A 17,635-nucleotide genomic window follows, 5' to 3' on the forward strand; every position below is an offset into this window, starting at 1 on the left:
AAGCTGCGTGTTTACAATTTGTTCAGTGTTCGTGGTGAAATTACAAAATCGAGAAATAATAATTAATATAAAAAATATTATTTGAATCTCAAAAGTTAGAAAATGGTGAGAAAATGTATTAATCATACCTCTTGTATTTGTATACTACTCTATTGATTGAACTTTGAATGATTTGGCGTCTCCTCTTTATATTTATGTTCATGTCCATGCTAAATTTTCGTGATGTTCAAATTCGAGTTTTCTCAAATCTGTATGCGTATTTTTTTAAAAAAATTTATTGTTGTTTTAAAACGAGCAATTTCTTTCTTTTTTTTGTAAATGCATTCATGATCTATATTGCAAGATTACTCTAATTGTATCATAAAATCATCTTTAATACGTAAGAACATTTCTTCAATACAATTTATTGATTTTGAAGGTCGCATTTGTGTTATCTTAACGTCATTTTACTTTTTAGTGATTTATTTTCCGTAAAGATATTTTGGGGGAAAAGGGAAATTGGACTTAACCGTATAGGCTTTGATCCTAAGTATCCTTCTCAAATACTGTTCGTCTTTATGGATAAAGGAAATTGTTTTAGCTTAAATGTTGGGGAAAACAGTGATTGAAAAATTTGAACATCTCAATAGTGCTTTACTTCTTTACATTGGTGAATGAGTTCCTTGTAACTTGGATGCAATTTATTTTTAGAATTCGTGCATTCTGTTGTTTGCACACATTCAGTTTCAGCAAAAAAATAAAAAAATAATTCTTGATTTACCTTGGTCGCTCTCCAAGCCTCATTTCAATGGTTACAACAGTATGCAGCTCTGGTCAAAAACTCTCTTTTCGAAAAAGTACAATTTTGATGTGTGTGGGTCTTTCTAGCTTTCAATTTTAGCACTGATTTGATATTATATTCAGTGTCGCGCAGCCAGAAACGTTTTCTAGGATGGGAGAGATTTTCAGAATCAAAAATTTCTTTCTTTTGCATTCATTTATAATAAAAAAATATTGAATATTTTTAATCAAAGGGTTTCTATCAATTAGTAATTATTCATTTATAACAATTGCTTGAAAATAACTACTAATTTATATTGATATAACTAGGAATTTGGCAGACTGCACCATCGAAATTTTAAGGTGGGTAGGTTATTTTGAGGGGTATATTTTTTTAGAAAGAGGGTCTTTGTGATATTTAGGGGGGGGTGCACCCTTGCTCTTAGGGGAGGGGGACACCCCTGATGTTAAAACAAAGAAAGTGAGAAAAACGTCAGTAACCTTAGTTTTACTTTAAGTTTGTGTTTATTTTTTGTGAGCTTTTTTTGCGAGATCATTTAAAACTTTTTTCCAATGCATCAATGTCTTTATGAATGTCAAATGCTAGCTAATAATGATTTCGATTTTTTGATGAGAATTGAAAAGGTGCCTTCTTAACAAGGATTTGTGAAGTGCTGGAAGAGCTCAGTGACCCCCTGTGCCACCACCTAAAGTGGCAAATTTCAGGGGCGACAATTCATGATTGCAAAATGTAAAGAAGCTAAAAAAAAAAAAGACAAAAAATAATGAAAAACTCAAATTTGTTCCTTAGTTTTTTTTCCTTTGCAGCTCAAATTACAGCAAGAATTTTTCGAAAGAAATGAATGTGTTCATGTTCTGGGAGGGGTTCAACCCCAAAACTCCTTCTACGGCTGGTCACTGGCTTTGAGTCTTGGCAGAAACTGATTTTTGATGTGACAGGCATCAAAAATTGGTTAAAACAGTTTGTCTAAGTTGATGTTGAGAAAATAATAAAAGGCAAATTTCAAATGCGAAAAATCCAAATGAAGTGTAGTATAGTATTAAAATGAAATGTAGTGTAAGTGAAGTTAATATTTGTTGAGTTTTGTTAGTGACGGAAAAAATTAGAACATTCCCCATCTTTATACATGTGCAAAATTCAGGCATATGACTATGTCAATTCAAAAAAAGTTGAATTACTTTTTGATCATATTCTTTTATTAACCGTCTCATTAATACATTGTTTCAGATGTCATATTATTGTTTAATTATTGTATTGATTAATATTATGATACATTAAAAAATATCTTACGAAAAACTAATTTTTTTCCAAAAATTTTATAGGGGAATGAAACATCACTTCCAATGGAAATGTGCTCAACCTGTAAGTAGAACATTTTGAAATTTAATATAATTACCATTAGAAAATATTGTACGATTTTAATGTTTTTATTATGTTAATAACTTAGCTTTTTTTTTTCCTTACTTTTCCATGTGTAAAATGACGTTTTTCATTTTTTAACAGTTGATCCAGATGAAATAAAAAGGCTAGGGAAAAGATTCAGAAAACTAGATTTGGATAACTCTGGTTCTTTAAGTGTTGATGAGTTTATGTCTTTGCCTGAATTGCAACAGAATCCTCTAGTACAGCGTGTTATAGATATATTTGACACTGATGGGAATGGAGAGGTTGACTTTAAAGGTGTGTTTTTTCTGTGTAAATTAGTTCTTTTCATGCATAGTTAATTAAAAATGAAAATATTTTTTCCCATAATAATATTTGAGTCAGGGTTTAAGCTGAGCTCAAAAGTTCTTTATGGGCAGTTCTCAAAAGGTGGGAACAAACACAGACCTCAACTTTGAAGCTTCAACACCAAATAACTTTCATTTTAATTAACTCAAAAATTTTTGAGTTAAACTATAATACTGTATAGAGACAAGAATTGACATAAATTATGGAAAAAATGCTCTTCAAATGCCCTTAAAAAAATATTTTCTTTGCTAAAAGGCACAATTTTGGACATACCAAAACGTTAACTGAGCAAATGTACCATTAAAAAAAATTTTTTTTTAATTATTTCCATACGTTTCAAATAAAAATTAAAGTTATGAATCTTACACTGAATAACTTTTTGTTAATATTTTACACAGATAACAAAAGTAAAGATAGATTATTTACTTTTTTAAACGATTTAAAAAAAACGTAACTTTGAAATTTGATGTATGTCCAAAAGTTGCGATCTTTAAAATGCTATTATTTGAGAACAAGTATATGATGTTTTCGTTTTAAAGGTATTTATCGATCCTCAGAATCAATTTTTAATTGTTTAAAAGTGTTTTCATAAGCTTTTATGCAGTATCTTAGAAGAAAAATGATTTTTCTTAAACATACATGTGAGATGTCCAAATGGCGTTACGATCTTGACGCCGATAATTCTGTCCGTTTATTTATAATTTTTTTATAATCCACTGTCTTCTAACATCAATAAAATAGATTATTATGATGTTATCTTCTTTAATCCATAGGTATTTTGCATAATTAATACGTTACACATTGAACAATACATAAATTACAGTAGAAACATGGCTGTTTATGATCGAACGAAAGCCATTTTGCGCGAAAATCGCCAAGCAAACCTCCGTTGGCGACAACACAGTATACGATAAGCTAAAGGTTACCAGAGGGGGATTCCAGTTTGACAAATGTAGTTAATCGTCAGCTGCACCAGTTTTGGCGACTTTATCACCTGCACTAGCAAATTTTTTTTTCCCGCCGCTTTTATTATTTTAGAATTTTTTTTTCTCTTCTTTCTTTTGGAAACATAATTTAACGATCTCCAAATAGAAATACGAATTTCTTTTTTCAATAATTTTTTTTAGACATCGTTTTAATTCTTATGACATTAGAAAATATATTCATTATTAAAACTGATGTCACTTTTTACATTCTTTCTTAAAGCATATTTTGTTTATTTTTCCTTTAAAAATATATATGTCGTATTTATTTGTCTCTATTTTTATTCCTTATTTGTCCCAAAAAATCAAACTACAAGTTTGTATAATTATTTCCATGAAGCTTTTTTCTACCTTTCATCAACTTCTTCAAAATCATTCCAAAACTTTATTATATGTAAAGAGCAGTATGTATAGCCATTCAAGTGCTTCATTACTATCCTCTTTATCATTAAATTGCAAAATTCAAAAGGTAGTAAATAAAATTTTCATTGGAAAAGTTAAAAATCAGATTATCAGTTGTCAAAAATGGTGAAACTTACATTATGATGATGTCCAAAATTCGTTACCTACAGGACAACAATGTCCAAAATCTGTTACCTACAGATTGCTGATTTAATTTGCTAATTAACAATTTTTACAAATACCTGCTGTCTTTTCATGTTCATATATTGTGTTCTAGGTATGCATACTATAGAATAAAAGCAAAATTGATATCAAATTCGAAAATTTTTGAAATTGCTCAAAGTTAACTTTTTTGTTCCCACCTTTTGAGAACTGCCCTTATGAAAAAAGCTAAAATTGGGAAAAAAGTTTTAATGAAATGCTAAAACGTCAAATGTTAATGAATACAGTGGCATACTGGGCCACCGGGATACCGGGAAAATTCCCGGTGCACTTAGTGCACCAATGCCTTAGTCTTTTTTTTTCTTCTTCTTTTAGGATTTTGTACTGGATATTACAGCTCCTGGTACCACGATTTATTGTGTGAAATAAACAAATAAGACGACCGTGGTTCTTTTTCATAGTTTTTTTTTTGAAGTATCAATTCAGGAATCGTAAAAGCAACAATATGTAACCATATTCAGTGCAAACTTGACCTAATTAAAACTAATAAACCATTCCATTAAAATTTCTGACTAATGCTGTGGTTCCAAGATAGTTTTGAACCAAGGCGCCTATTTTAGACATCTAACCTTTCTATGGCACCCTTCTCTCTATAACTCGGTGGCAAGGCAAGGGTTTTAGTTCGGGGAGGGGGGGGGAGGGGACAGAGGTCAAATTTTTTTTATATCGTCTTTATGTCGCTTCCAACAAAGCAAAAGAAGAAAAAAACTTAGGTTTCACTAAATTTGCGTGTGGGGAGTACGGCTCAGCCACACACATGCACAAGCTCTTCTCTAGAATTGCCACTGATATAACTAATCATAACTAGTAGCAAAAAATGAATAAAACTGGAATAACAGCATTGCATAGCCCTTAAGTGTTATTATTATTCAGGAGCACCGTGGAATATTTCAAGTTTCATAATTGAGGGAGGAATTAATCATTTAGTGAGGTAATTGAAAATTTCGTAACACTAGTCTGGCGCTCTCATAAAGACTTCACGGCGCTCTGATCTGCCCCCCCTCCCCCCAACAGTTTGGAAATCAAAATTATAGGTTACGGGATTGAGTTATAGAAGATATACATGTATACAGGGTATTTCAGAGTTAAACGTTTCAGAACTTCTAAGAGGGTTAGCGAGCATCATGACAACTCAAAATAATAAACAATGCTGGGTTCAGAAATACTTTCCTTGACCGGTGATGTACACACATACACTTTTTGAGGAATGACCCATAAGAGAGTATGCAACTTGAATAAAAAAATAAAAAAAATAAATAGGAGCAAATTCAAAATTGCTCTAAAAGTGAAAAATAATTTTATTCTTTAAACAGCATCGATAAAACTGTTAAACATAATTTTTGAAGTTGACACAAAAACAAAATGTAAAAACCAGTGCAACTATGCTTGGTTATATATTTTTTAGAAAATCATCCAAAGTTAGGAACAAAACATTTTTATTGTTACTCAAATATGCTGTCATCAATGCATAATGTATGTGGTAGTGAAGAAACTGGCTTAAATTTATAGTTGTAGTTGAGTTATGGCTGTGAATGGTTTTATCTATGGTTTTTGCGCTAACTTCAAAAATTATGTTTAAAAGTATCATCAATGGTGTTTAAAAAAAGGAAATTATTTTTCACTTATTAGAGCAATTTTGAAGTTGGTTCTATTTTTTTTTTCAAAATTTTTTTATTTTATTCTTTTTAGTGTAAATGTATTTCAGAAATAGTAAGAAGATACCATCACAAAACTTCGCGTTATTTTTTTCATAAAAATGCTCCACAATTTAAAAAAAAAAAAAACATAAACACTCCTTAAACTTTAAGAGATTGGCACTAAAAATTTATCTTTGTCCCTTTCTGGAATTCCTTTGTGTTTTAATTTAATTATAACCATTTAAATATTACGTTTTCCCAAACTAATTTACATTTCACAGCATACAAGTTGCTTGTGATGCAATTCTGTATCTCCTTACTTTGTCCAGACCATCTGTAATTAGCATAGATGATAATGATGAAAATGCTACTATAGTTGAGGCAAACCTAACCTGGTAGCATTTGCTACACAGATCCTTATCACTGCATTACCTCACTTTCCTGTTAGGTTTTCCCCCTCTATAGAGCAATGACATTAAAGGAACTTGATGTTTGCTTCAGAGAACCCTTCATTCAAAATTATCACTGCAATTACTATTAATGTAACTGTTGTATGGCACCAAACTTTTGTAACAATGGGTTTTATATTTAATCATTTAATAGGAAAATTTCATGAAATTTACTGTTTTGTTACCATAACTTTTTTTCTATAGATAAAATATGGTCAAACAAAGTAATGGGACCTAAGTTGAGCCATCCCCTATCCATTAAAAAAGGAATAATCACTATTCACTAGGTGAGACGCTGTGAGTGGACAAAAAAGAAAAAAAAAACATACCTACGGTATGAACTGATAACTGCCTCCTTTTTGAAGTCGGTTAAAACCTGACTTTCATTTTTTGGGGGACTCCCTAGTGTGTGTGCTTTTTATTTACTTCTTTTTTGAAAAGTAGCGAAGACAAAAAAGTGACTACATTGAAAAAAGGTAGTTGTAGTTAACTACATTTGTAACAAAGTAGTTGTAGTTTGCTACAAAAAAAATGTAGTTTTTCCAACCACTGCATTTGTTTGGTTTTGAACACTGTGGGTAAAATTGAATTCCTCATGCAGTTTTGCTGTGAAGAGGGCCCATGTGCCTCCATCTGGTTGGAAAATTGGGTATCAGAATTCTTGTGGTAATGCCTATCTGCCTTCATGAAAGAAGGGATGCCTGCTTTGAACCTTTTTTGCCCTGACAAAAATCTTTCATTCGTGGCATCTATACCACAAAAAGATGCAACCCCCAGCTACAACTCTGCATCCATTCACCTTTTTTTCCTTAAATTGGACGACCAAAATCAAATGGTAAATAACATGAAAAAGTAACATGGTACTTTTATTAAAGGAATATGTTTTGGCTTTTTCTCTTTGGGGCTTCAAAGCCGACATTCTATTCCTGTACAAAAATAGTTTCTATTTAATATTAAACATAAGAGTAAATAAATATAAGAACCTTTGGTCTTAGTGTGCCATTCATTTTTGTGTTTTTAGCATTTATATTTGTTTAATTAAAAACAAAAGAAAAAAAAATCAGCTTTATTTTTGAAGTTTCGTTTGTTTTTTTTGGGTCAAAATTAATTTTTAAAAACATGATAGTTCAGTATTTTTATTTTTACTGATATATCATGTCTTTTTTATTTAGAATTTATTCAAGGTGTATCACAATTTAGTGTCAAAGGAGACAAAGAATCCAAGCTACGATGTGAGTATTTTTTCTTGTTGTTTAGGTTTTGACTTTCTGTATATTTATGTGCTCTGTGTTTCCATATGAAATGTATCTAAAGCGTAACATTATGAAAAGCACTTTAAGCTATAACATTTCTATTGCAGGCCTGATTTGTAAATGCATGTAAAGATGTTATGCTTAAATATCCATAAAGTACTTACACTAGTTTTAACTGAAGCAACACCATCAACCGGGGACAACCTTTACCAAGTGTGCCATCTTTACTGATTTTTGAAAGCCACAGAATTTAGCGTTCTACTCGGTTTCAAAAGCAGCGAAGAGATGGGGTAGTGTCTTTGTACAATCAAAACATTTTACCTGTTTTTGGAACTTAATAGAGGGCCAAGTATCGTTTTCAAACATCAGCAAAAAATCTCCCACTTAAAAAAACTGGCCCAGGTGGCAGTAATACTGACGTGTGTGCTGTAAAAGAAATGAAAATTTTTATTTGCAGCTACTGTTTTGATAAGACTACATCCTTACAAGGCTTATCCCTGCTTTATTTTCAATGTTATGTTAGTTACACTTGAATGTTTGTTACACACTGTTACCTTGAAGTTTTAAAAGTTATAAACATGACAGAGCACCATTCATGTCATAACACAACTGAATTCTGTGTCATGTTATGGTAAATATTTTGCCGCAAAACATCTATGAGAACATGACACAGAATTCTTGTGTGTTTTGACATGGATGGTGTGCTGTCAATCATTATGATTCCAAAAGCATCAAGGTAACTCTTTAATTTCTATTGAAATGGTAACAGTCGGAATAAAAACTAGAAATTGGGGGACGTCTCCCATTTTTTCCCGATGGTTTGTTTTCACTCAGTAAAACTTGAAAAAATTATTTATTTTTTTTGGCTTAAAATAATCTGTTTATAAATTTACAAAAGTTACATTCCAATGCTTTTTTTGAAAAAAAAGTTTTTTGGTTCAGTATCCCACATGAAAACACTAATTTTGACAATGTCAGCTGTGGAAGGATTTAATTTCCCTATACACCAGAGTGTTATTCATGTATTGTCATTAAAACTGTTATGTATACACAGGATAGGATTAGTATGTCAATGTTATTAATTAGTGGAAATATTTAGTAAAAAAAAATATGTTCATAATTTAATGGGTGTGCATAATGGGTGTCACATATACAGTGAAGCTTCGGTAAGTCAAAATGAGGTGAGCCGATAATTTCGATAAGCCGAAGTAAATATTTACTCCCATCTTTCTGAATAGGGAACTAATGTTATTTATTTTCAATAAGCTGAATTTCATCGAGTCAAAATATTCGATAAGTTGAATTTTATTTCATGACTCTTGTCAAAGTTTTCTTGCTAAACTCTATAAGTCAAAATCTTTTTTGTTTTTGCCAAAGGGTATGAACAAAAAGTAGGAAATTGGAGCCACTGCATTGCATCAAAATCATTTCATCAAAATCAAGATCATTTTGACAAGACAAAATAGATCTCATAAATCTGTGAAACCGATTATTTACACATAATATCGGAAGTTTTTTTTCTTTTTTTTTAAATTATTGTGTACTTTATTTCTTTCAGTAGGAAAGAAAAACTTGCAGATGGGAGAAACCAAAGCTCTGATTTATTGTCGCCTGAAAAGAGGATGCAAAAAATTACAGGGAGGGGTGTGTAAATTCAGTATAATGGAAAAATTCCACTTTTGAAGAAAAAGGAGGGGGCAGAGGAGGGAGGGTTACTGGAATGAAGAGTTATTTTTGAGATTTTTCAGTATTCTACGAAACTGATGGCTTTTTCTTTTGTTGTTACAGTATGGGAATGCTTGTGGTGCTGTTTCATTGAATCTTGAATGTGTGGGATAGAACTTTAAAATAGGCTAAGAGAAACTAAAAATTTTAAGCTACCAAGAATGTTGAGTTAATTCGATTCTGGCGTAGCAAAGAAGAAGAAAATTGCATTGCAGTTTGATGTGACTAAAAGTTTTCAACTATAGTAAACTCCCGATTATCTACGGAATTGGGTAGTATAAGTGCTGCAGATTATAAAATGAGTATGCGGGGACGAAAAAGGTAAAATTTTCCTCCCTCAAAAACTTAGCTGTATCGATGCATAATATTTTCTTCAAATAGTGAAAATATATACAGTACAGTAAAAACTGCTAAATCATTTTTATTTAAAACAACTAAAATATAGAGATTTAGCCAAGGTGGTTCCCGAACCTATTCCTTTTCTTTGAAATTGATAGAATATTTTAAAAATTGCTTTTTTTAAAACATGAATTTCAAAATTCTAAATGTTTTGAAACCCACTCGCTGTAACATCATCGAAGGTCGCCTAAAATTTCGTTATTTCGGAATTCGGTTCTGAAAAATTACTGGAGATAAGTCACTGAACCCATTCTTGTCTACACATAAGATGTATACAGTCACATTTTTTAGGCTAACATTTTGAGAAATGCCCGGGGAACGCCTCCCAACTCCTCCTCGTAAAATAACAAAAGATCGTCTTAAATTTTCTAAACTTCAAATTTTAAAAGTTTCCGAGAGCAAGATTCGAACCCGATTCCTTTCATCAACATTATATCAAATATGACCTACAATTTCACATCAGGACCTCAATTTGGACAAAAGTGACAGTTAAAAGGTCCCTCAACGGAGGGACGATTGCCCCCATCGCCCCTCTCTTGTATCTGTCCTTGTTTAAACACTACATTTTATGCGTGTGAATGGAACAGGCAGAAGCAGAAAATCTCATCCTCTTAGGGAAACAACTACTGCTGTTGCCAAACACAAACACTATCAAAAAACTCGCACGGTTAAAGAAAAAAAACGAAACTTAAAACTTCGAAGATAATCAGTTCAATTGAGTGAGTCGTCCAAATGATGTCTGGTCACATGATGAGATGTTTTTGTTTACATCTAATATCTTTTAAATCTGCATGGTACAAAAACGGATTTTTAATGTTCAAAAAAAAAAAAAAAAAAGCAGTAGGTTATCCGTGAAATACACCGCCAGCTCAGTCATTTCCAGCCGAGGACAGCAGTTTCGTGCTTATTAGCACTCATCAGCCCGGCATAGGAAAGTGACTGAGCTGGAGATGGAAAACCTCTTAAGGAAGCCAAGAGTGCCAAACAAACTGGTAGCTAATACAGAATTAGCACTGACCAGACGAGTGACCGAAGCAATGGTTCGGTTCAACTTGAAATTTGAAGGCAAGGCAGGTATATTCAATATACCTGCTATAGGGCGGTAACTTACTGAATAGTAGGTTATCGTTTCTTTTTTTTTTTAATTAACTAAAGTGTTAACATCTAGGGTGTCTAACAACAAACTAAAGTGTTAACATCAGGGGTCTAAGAAAATATGACCAGTACTAGTACACACTACGTTTTAAAATTTAGAAAATCATTTTCTTTTCAATTTTTCAAAGGAAAAACCAGAAAAACCTTTTTTTCCACTAATCAATACTTTCTAAAATTGTTCATCTCTATTCATGTCTTCCTTTTTTCTTGTGAATTCTTATTGAGCATGCTGCTCTAGCTTGGCTAGTTGTTTGTTTTTTAACTATGGCTTCTCATTATTCATGTACATTTTCAGTTGCCTTTCGAATCTACGATATGGATAATGATGGCTACATATCAAATAGTGAATTATTTCAAGTGTTGAAAATGATGGTCGGAAGTAATTTAAAAGATGTTCAATTGCAACAAATTGTTGACAAAACAATTCTATTTGCTGATAAGGATGAAGATGGAAAAATATCATTCCAAGAATTTTGTGCTGTGAGTATTTTATTTAGTTTTAAATTTAGTAGTTTGTGGTCTTCTGCTGAAAATTCTTTGTATTCCCCCCCCCTTCTTTTTTTGACTAAATGCCTTTAAAAAAACCCTATGGATCTATGTATTTTTTCGATGCACAATCCATAGAATGAGCATAAATTGTGCTTCCATGTTTATTCAGTGTTACACAACATTTTTTGTTTTTTGTTTAATTCATTTATTTTTTATGTTTTAGTGGCAATTTAAAAGCTATTTTGTTATCACAGGAGTTCTCAAACTTTTTTGACTTGCGGCACCCTTTGAAGAATTAGAATTTTCTCATGCAACCCTAGTCCATGTCTATTGTTTGAGTTACGTGCGTAAGTGCTAGGCTACCCTAAGATCCCAAACCTAATATCTCACTCTTTTATAATTGAATTTTTACAGTTTTCCATATTCATTAGATAAATTCATAGAAACGGAGAAAAATATAAAATGAAGTGAAAATTTAAGTTTTAATTATGCTTTTTAGCAGTTTTAGCTACAAAAAGCGATTTGGTCTCATTAGGAACATAAAGAAAACTATGTGCAAAAATTGCTTCATGCAGGGTTGAAGACAAAAATGCCAAACTATCAAACTCTAAAAAGAATTGAAAGAGTTGTCAATTATATTAAATCATATTTGATAACCTCAAAAACATTATCGAAAATTCCATGTTTACTTCCATGGAAAGGAGAAATATCAGTCATCATATTGAAGGAACTGATAATGCGTTTTTTTTTTTTGGTCGCTCATGCGTACAACTTCTACATATATGTGTGTGCAGCATATGAAGCACATGATCATATCCTCCACCCGAAACTCTAGTGTCATATTATAAGGACACCAAAGTGCTAAGAAAGCTAACCACAGTCTTAACGACTATTAATCTACTTTTCTAGATTATCAAATCTCAGGAAAAAAAATTACGGTACACAGCGACATTTATCTTTGTGAATGTGCCGACCACATAAATTAGGCTACAAGGTCAATATGCAATTTTTTTTTTAATACTGGTAACCTACACTGAACCATATTGAAGCAAAACTAACAGAAAAATAAGATCAGGTTCTTTTCACATCAGTCTTCTATAATAACTTTTGCCTGGTTACTAAAAGCTGCTCCTTCAAAACGCATTTATCGGCAGTTAGGCTTTCTGATGACGATCAAGTCACTATCTAGTGAATCTTTAGTATGCTGCATCAAGAAGAGGGGGGGGGGGGGTCTTATTGGTTTGTATGACCTTATTTGGCAAACTCAACTAACACATAATTGATAACATAGACACTTTGCTGCATCCTTTCCCCTCTTACCATGGCCGAGTTTGAGAACCCCTGTGTTATCAGGTATGCTTTTTTGATTTATAAAAAAAAATAGGGGGATAAGTAATTAATTCGCTCTTTCTCTTCACTGCTGATCAGAAAAATTTCCTGGTCCTTTTTTTATACTGGTAACCTACACTGAACCATATTGAAGCAAAACTGACAGAAAAATAAGATCAGGTTCTTTTCACATTAGTCTTCTATAATAACTTTTGCCTGGTTACTAAAAGCTGCTCCTTCAAAACGCATTTATCGGCAGTAAGGCTTTCTGATGACGATCAAGTCACTATCTAGTGAATCTTCAGTATGCTGCATCAAGAAGAGGGCGGGGGGGGGGGGGGTTCTTATTGGCCTGTATGACCTTATTTGGCTAACTCAACTAACACATAATTGATAACATAGACACTTTGCTGCATCCTTTCCCCTCTTACCATGGCCGAGTTTGAGAACCCCTGTGTTATCAGGTATGCTTTTTTGATTTATAAAAAAATAATAGGGGGATAAGTAATTAATTTGCTCTTTCTCTTCACTGCTGATCAGAAAAATTTCCTGGTCCTTTTTTTATACTGGTAACCTACACTGAACCATATTGAAGCAAAACTGACAGAAAAATAAGATCAGGTTCTTTTCACATTAGTCTTCTATAATAACTTTTGCCTGGTTACTAAAAGCTGCTCCTTCAAAACGCATTTATCGGCAGTAAGGCTTTCTGATGACGATCAAGTCTGTATCTAGTGAATCTTTAGTATGCTGCATCAAAAAAAGAGGGCGGGGGGGGGGGGCTTATTGGTCTGTATGACCTTATTTGGCAAACTCAACTAATATATAATTGATAACATAGACACTTTGCGGCATCCTTCGCCTCTTACCATGGCACCCCAAGGTGCCGCCCAATTTGAGAACCCCTGTGTTATCAGATATGCTTTTTTGATTTATAAAAAAAAGTGAGGAGGGGAGTAATTAATTTGCTCTCTTCACTGGTGATCAGAAAAATTTCCTGGTCTTGACCTTTACTGAACGAGTGACATCAAAAGGCATGATTTAGTGTAGGGCCACTTTTTTGCACTAATCACATATTTATCATGTTTTGCTATATGATTGAACTTTTAACTTTATACTCTACCTTTTTTTTAGATGGTTGGGAATACTGATATTCATAAGAAGATGGTTGTGGATGTCTGAGGTACATTATGACAGATTGGTTTTTGCTAAACATAAGAACTGCTGTACATCTTTTCTCATTTGTAGATAGTGTGTGTACAGTCAATTTTATTGCCTTTGATCTATATGCTGAGCCAGCTGTTTTTTACAGTAGTATAGCCAACAATAAAAATTTAAAATTCCCTAAAGTGTATCAATTGATTTTTGTCTGTCAAAAACATACATTTTCCCTTTCTTCTCTTCTCTTGAGTAAAAATGCTCTCCATTACAAAAGTGAAATGTTGTTTAACAAAGATATTTTCAATCTTCTAAGAAGATTTTTAAATTTAAAAATGAAAATGTAAAATTTAAGAAATTTCAAAAGAAAGAGTCTTTATTTTATGGCAATCAAATGTTTATTTGTGGTAGACAACATTATGTGCTTAAAAACTATTATAAATTTTTACAAGTATGTATTTTAGTTTTTCAATCTGGAAATTAAAGTTTTAGAAAATTTTGATCTCAGTTTCAACAGTATGTTATATTCTGAAACATGACTAAATATAAATTCTAGTAATTGTTATCATTATTTATACTATTTATACTATGGGAAATAGTGTGAACTAGTTGAAGAATACCAGACATTTTCCTGTTTTTCTTTTTCTTCTTCTTTTGTTAGGAAATATGAATTTAGTACTTGTATTCCTAAAATGATTTGTTGTAACCTCTAGCAAAGCATCCCAAATTAAAATATTTCTTTTTATTGGTTATTTTGATTGCTTTATAAACATTTTTTTAAAGTTTAGTGATAAGTTTAAAAAGATAAAAGTTCATTAGTTTTTTTGCTGTTACAAATGAACCGTGATCTCTAAACAAACTTTAAAATTTCACTCAAGAATTAATCTTGTTTTTATTGGCTATACTACTGTTTAAAAAAATTTCATAAATTTATGATATGTTGTTAGCTCATATAGAGCTGCTTGTTATTCTGATAGAATAAGACTTTGGATTGTTAGTTGGTTCTCCTCCTCTTTGAGAACTATAGAATCTCTCGATATCAATTTTATGTAAATATGCTTGAAAGAATAACATTGTTTCAGACTGCTGTTTGCATTTGTTCTATAATGAAGTGATGATCCTCGAGGTTAGGTGTTTGTTCCTCTAATCCCCCCTCCCCCATTTTTCTTTTGCAAATATTTTCTTTTTCATATATCATAACATCATGAATAATATTCGAAATATTTTTATTACTTTTGTGTTATATTACAATTTCTGGATCTTGCGTGAGGTTTTTTAATCTCTCTCTTAAGGTTTCTTTAGCTGATTTTAAAATAATTTTATGAATTCCAAATTTGTTATGAAGTAACATGCTTTTTGTTCATTGGTTTCAATTATATATTTTATTTGTTATAGTTCAATATATTTTGGGAAATTATGATGTATGATGCTGTAATATTTTGTGTGAACAATGTGTGGTTACTTCTTTATCTAAAACTCTATTAAATTCATATATCTAATGCTTTTCGCCTTGGTATTGTTAGTTATATAAAGAATGAAAATATATTTATTTTTTTAATTTAAAATTATGTGAGTTGAACTAAAAAAGCTAAAACTTTTTCTAAAAAATATCTTGCTACAAAGTACTTAAGTGCAATAATTTCAAAATTTTAATGTCTAAAGAGTTTTTGAAAATTAAATAGTTTTGTGTTTCACCAGTAAACTGAATTACTGTCTTACTTGTTCTTTTTCAAATGTATTTCAGTAATAATTAATTTTTTAAATGAAAATAAAAATGCTATTTGTTGATATTGTCACTGGCATGCTATATCGTGTCATATACCCAGAAATTCAAAAGAAGTAAACAATATATTAAAACCAAAACGTTTCACAAGAATCATAAATTCAGCAATCAAAAGAACTTTTTTGCAACTCTGACTTTTTTGCCACACTTCATTGTCACTACTGGTTAATTTACTCTTAACTTCTCCCATTAAAATCAAATTTTCAAACAGAAGAATCAAGATATTTCTACTCTAGTGAACATATATTGTAATTTGGCAAGTTCTTCTAAAACAAAGCATTTCATTTCAAACCCGGTGCTGTGCTGCAAAAACAATAACTTTGGGGGAAAATTGTCGACTTTAAATGGTGTAAATATGAAGGTGTGATTTTTAAAGATTGTTGCTAGACTTAAATTAAGATTAAAAAAACTATATCAAGTGTATGCATTCTTCTCTAAATACAATATTTCAAACCTTGCAGAAAAGCTTTAAAAATAATGAAATAAGTGTTGTAAATTAATAATTTGTGACTTCAATTAATAGGGAAATTTCAGTACATCGTGCTAAAAATAAAAAAATGAAGTAAAAAACTTGTGTTAACCAATTTTTTAAATACGAAAAAAAAAATTAAATTGTTATTTATTTTAGCATTTTTGTTCATGGCCTTGGAAGATTTTACAGAAAATAATTTTTTTTCAGTCTGTAAGAAAATGCTTTTGTGACTTAGTTATTCTTCATACAGAATGCAGTTGTGTTCTAACCTGATGCTTTTGGTAATTTTTAAATTAGTTGTTTTTATAAATGAAAATTGATGTATTTAGTTCTCTTCTCTGTTATGATTCTACATAAAGTACCATTTTTAAGAACTTATTTTTTTATTTTCAAAACTCTGTTTTTTCCCCCCTCCCTTCATTCCTACTTGTTCTCATTTAAATAACCTTCTCTGATTCATGAAAATAATCTAAATTAACTTAAAGATCTATCTTTTAAATAAATAGTTGTGTCATGCAGTTTGAACATAGCCTTTTTTCTAAGAATTTAATTTTAAGAAATGTTGGGTGTTAGAGCTAATTTTTCACCATCTAGAAATGCTCAGTATTAGAAAATACCATTTACAATGTCTACTTCTGTTGATGTGTATATAACAAAAAGCATAATTCTATCATGCTATCATTACATGAAACAGTTACTATATTATGCTTATTTCATAATCATTCAGTTCAGTGTAAAATTCTATTGCAAATTTTTCTTAGAGATTTGTTCAAATTATGTTGCATAAAGTTTATTGCATAATATGCAGCCATAATGTTTGTAAAGGTATAAGAGTAAATATATTCGGTATGAACATTTTTTTAGTTAATATTTGTAAAAATATTTAATTATTTGCAATAAATATTCAGTGTATTGCAATCTTGTTATCAAAGTTTTGAAATTGTATGCAGTTAAATTTATTTTTCCATTTTAAGAGTGGAGTGAAAATTTTATGGATTGAAAACTTATAAAAGTAACTTTAACTAAAAGTTTTGTTTGGAAAATATTGTAAATTTTTAGATTTCATTGTATCATCATTTTAATATATACAAAATACATAAACTCTAGACTTTTTTCTTTTGAGACTTACCTTGAAATTAATAGTAGGCATAGTAAATTAGTCAGAAGCCAGTCTATAAAAGAAAGAAAAAATGGCTGCAAGATGAATCGTTCAAACACTGATGAGAGTGCAATACATAAAAATTTTAACACTGAGCTATTGTACAAATATTTGTACCTATAGATATCAGTGATTTTAAAAATTTATTCTTAATTTGTTTTGCATCTTTTTCATACATTCAAGCCAAATTGTTATTATTGTTGTTGTTTTAAGTATGGAATTGTAGTTTATATTCGAATATAAAAATGGATTATTTGTTTTCAAATGCTGTAAATAAAAGAATTAACAATTGATATTTTAATTTTATTTTTCACTGGATTTTATTTTCATTATATTTATTTTTCATATTACTTTGTGCAGGGGCATGCACAGAAATTTTGGGACCCGTCACAAATGACTTTTACGGGCCCTGCCTCCATTGTTTACCCAACATCCCTACTTATATTTCACCCCAAGTTTTAAAAACCTTTGGGCCTTCTTCAGACTTGGACTCAGGCCAACAGGTGTG

General features: G+C 31.0%; 1 protein-coding gene across 1 annotated transcript; it reads left to right on the top strand.

Moving 5' to 3' along the window:
- Positions 1–9: 9 nt before the first annotated feature.
- Positions 10–17,418, top strand: LOC129230646 (calcineurin subunit B type 2-like). The gene is made up of 6 exons (XM_054865062.1): positions 10–105; positions 2,104–2,143; positions 2,285–2,461; positions 7,378–7,437; positions 11,033–11,217; positions 13,690–17,418. Exons 1-6 carry the CDS (start codon positions 103–105, stop codon positions 13,735–13,737), a joined length of 513 nt encoding a protein of 170 aa, XP_054721037.1. The 5' UTR covers positions 10–102; the 3' UTR covers positions 13,738–17,418.
- The last annotated feature ends 217 nt before the right edge of the window (positions 17,419–17,635 follow it).

The sequence above is a fragment of the Uloborus diversus genome, chromosome 9 (assembly GCF_026930045.1).
Source record: "Uloborus diversus isolate 005 chromosome 9, Udiv.v.3.1, whole genome shotgun sequence".
NCBI classification, from domain to species: domain Eukaryota; kingdom Metazoa; phylum Arthropoda; class Arachnida; order Araneae; family Uloboridae; genus Uloborus; species Uloborus diversus.